The sequence below is a fragment of the Belonocnema kinseyi genome, chromosome 8, assembly GCF_010883055.1.
Source record: "Belonocnema kinseyi isolate 2016_QV_RU_SX_M_011 chromosome 8, B_treatae_v1, whole genome shotgun sequence".
In the NCBI taxonomy this organism is placed as follows: Eukaryota; Metazoa; Arthropoda; class Insecta; order Hymenoptera; family Cynipidae; genus Belonocnema; species Belonocnema kinseyi.
This window is the reverse complement of record NC_046664.1, coordinates 17,953,040-17,954,135: the sequence shown is the minus strand read 5'-3', so window position 1 is coordinate 17,954,135 and position 1,096 is coordinate 17,953,040. Positions and strand designations below refer to the sequence as shown.

Sequence of the window (1,096 nt, the reverse complement as noted above, 5' to 3'; positions counted from 1 at the left end):
AGCTATCTAAGGATGGTACTATAGAACGCCACCTCAAGGTAGGCCTAGTGGCGCCATCTCTTGGTCAGGCCGGAAACTTATCAATCCACCCTCGTATTTTTGAGTGAAAGATTATTCTTTGATTTAAAAAAATTCAAAATCAAACAAAAATTGAAGGTTCTGGAAATTTTTGAACGACAAAAGTGAATTTCTTCCCACTGTGCGCCAGGCCTCGACTACACCACTGACTCATTTACAACTAACCCTGCTTTGCATATGCATATTAAATAAATACGAGATTAATCTATATAAAAAACTTTTTCGTAATGTTTCAGTTTGCGCACCTAACTGGAGTCTTGTTAGTATAAAGCAGGCAAAACAAGAAGACATCAATAATTTCTTAACTTCAGCCAGTGTCCAGAATAAAGCTACTCTTCCTATGAATCTTCTACTGTTGGAAAATACAATATTTGGATATATGGACAAAGACCGCATAGCTCAGTCATTATATACATACGACGCTCAAACTACGTCATATGCAACTGTTGGAGGTACTATAGGAGTCGAATATTTAGGAGAGGAAGTGCCATCTTGGTTGAACTAAAATTATTCGAAGCTCGTGTTGCTGACTTTTTTAATTCAAAGCATGGACAACCTCAATAATGAAACGGAAATGGCAGCCAAGCGGAAGCATTGCATGGAAAAATTAAAAAATTTAGATTATGTAAATGTTTCATTTCTTGTGTTTTTCAACTCTTTTTAAATGAATAAAAGCATTAAATCTCACTGATTTTTAGTGACATCCCAATGATTGTAACAGCTAGAAGTGTTTCACTGGCAGTCAGTGAGATTTCCTGGTACACTTAGCGGAATGGATTCACTGGTTCAATCAGTTAAGTTTATTGGGAACTCGGTGTCAGTAGTCAGTTATACGCGTTGTCGACTTTCAGCTGGTCTTTCAGAAACAATAAACTCACAAAAATAAATGAAGGGCGGGCTGCCATATAATCGGATATAATATATTTCGCCTACATTGAGAAAAAAATACTTCTGAATCATTGAAATATTATTTTATTTTATTTATTTTATATTATTTTATTTTATTAAATATTTTGAA

The 1,096-nt window shown here is 34.7% G+C and overlaps 1 protein-coding gene across 1 annotated transcript in view; it reads left to right on the top strand.

Moving 5' to 3' along the window:
- LOC117179118 overlaps nt 1–765 on the top strand; it is a 9,357-nt gene extending 8,592 nt beyond the window's left edge. Inside the window, exon 2 of the mRNA XM_033370791.1 lies at nt 315–765. Coding sequence (XP_033226682.1) covers nt 315–583 — 269 coding nt within the window. The 3' untranslated portion in view covers nt 584–765. The remainder of the gene's footprint in view (nt 1–314) is intronic.
- The last annotated feature ends 331 nt before the right edge of the window (nt 766–1,096 follow it).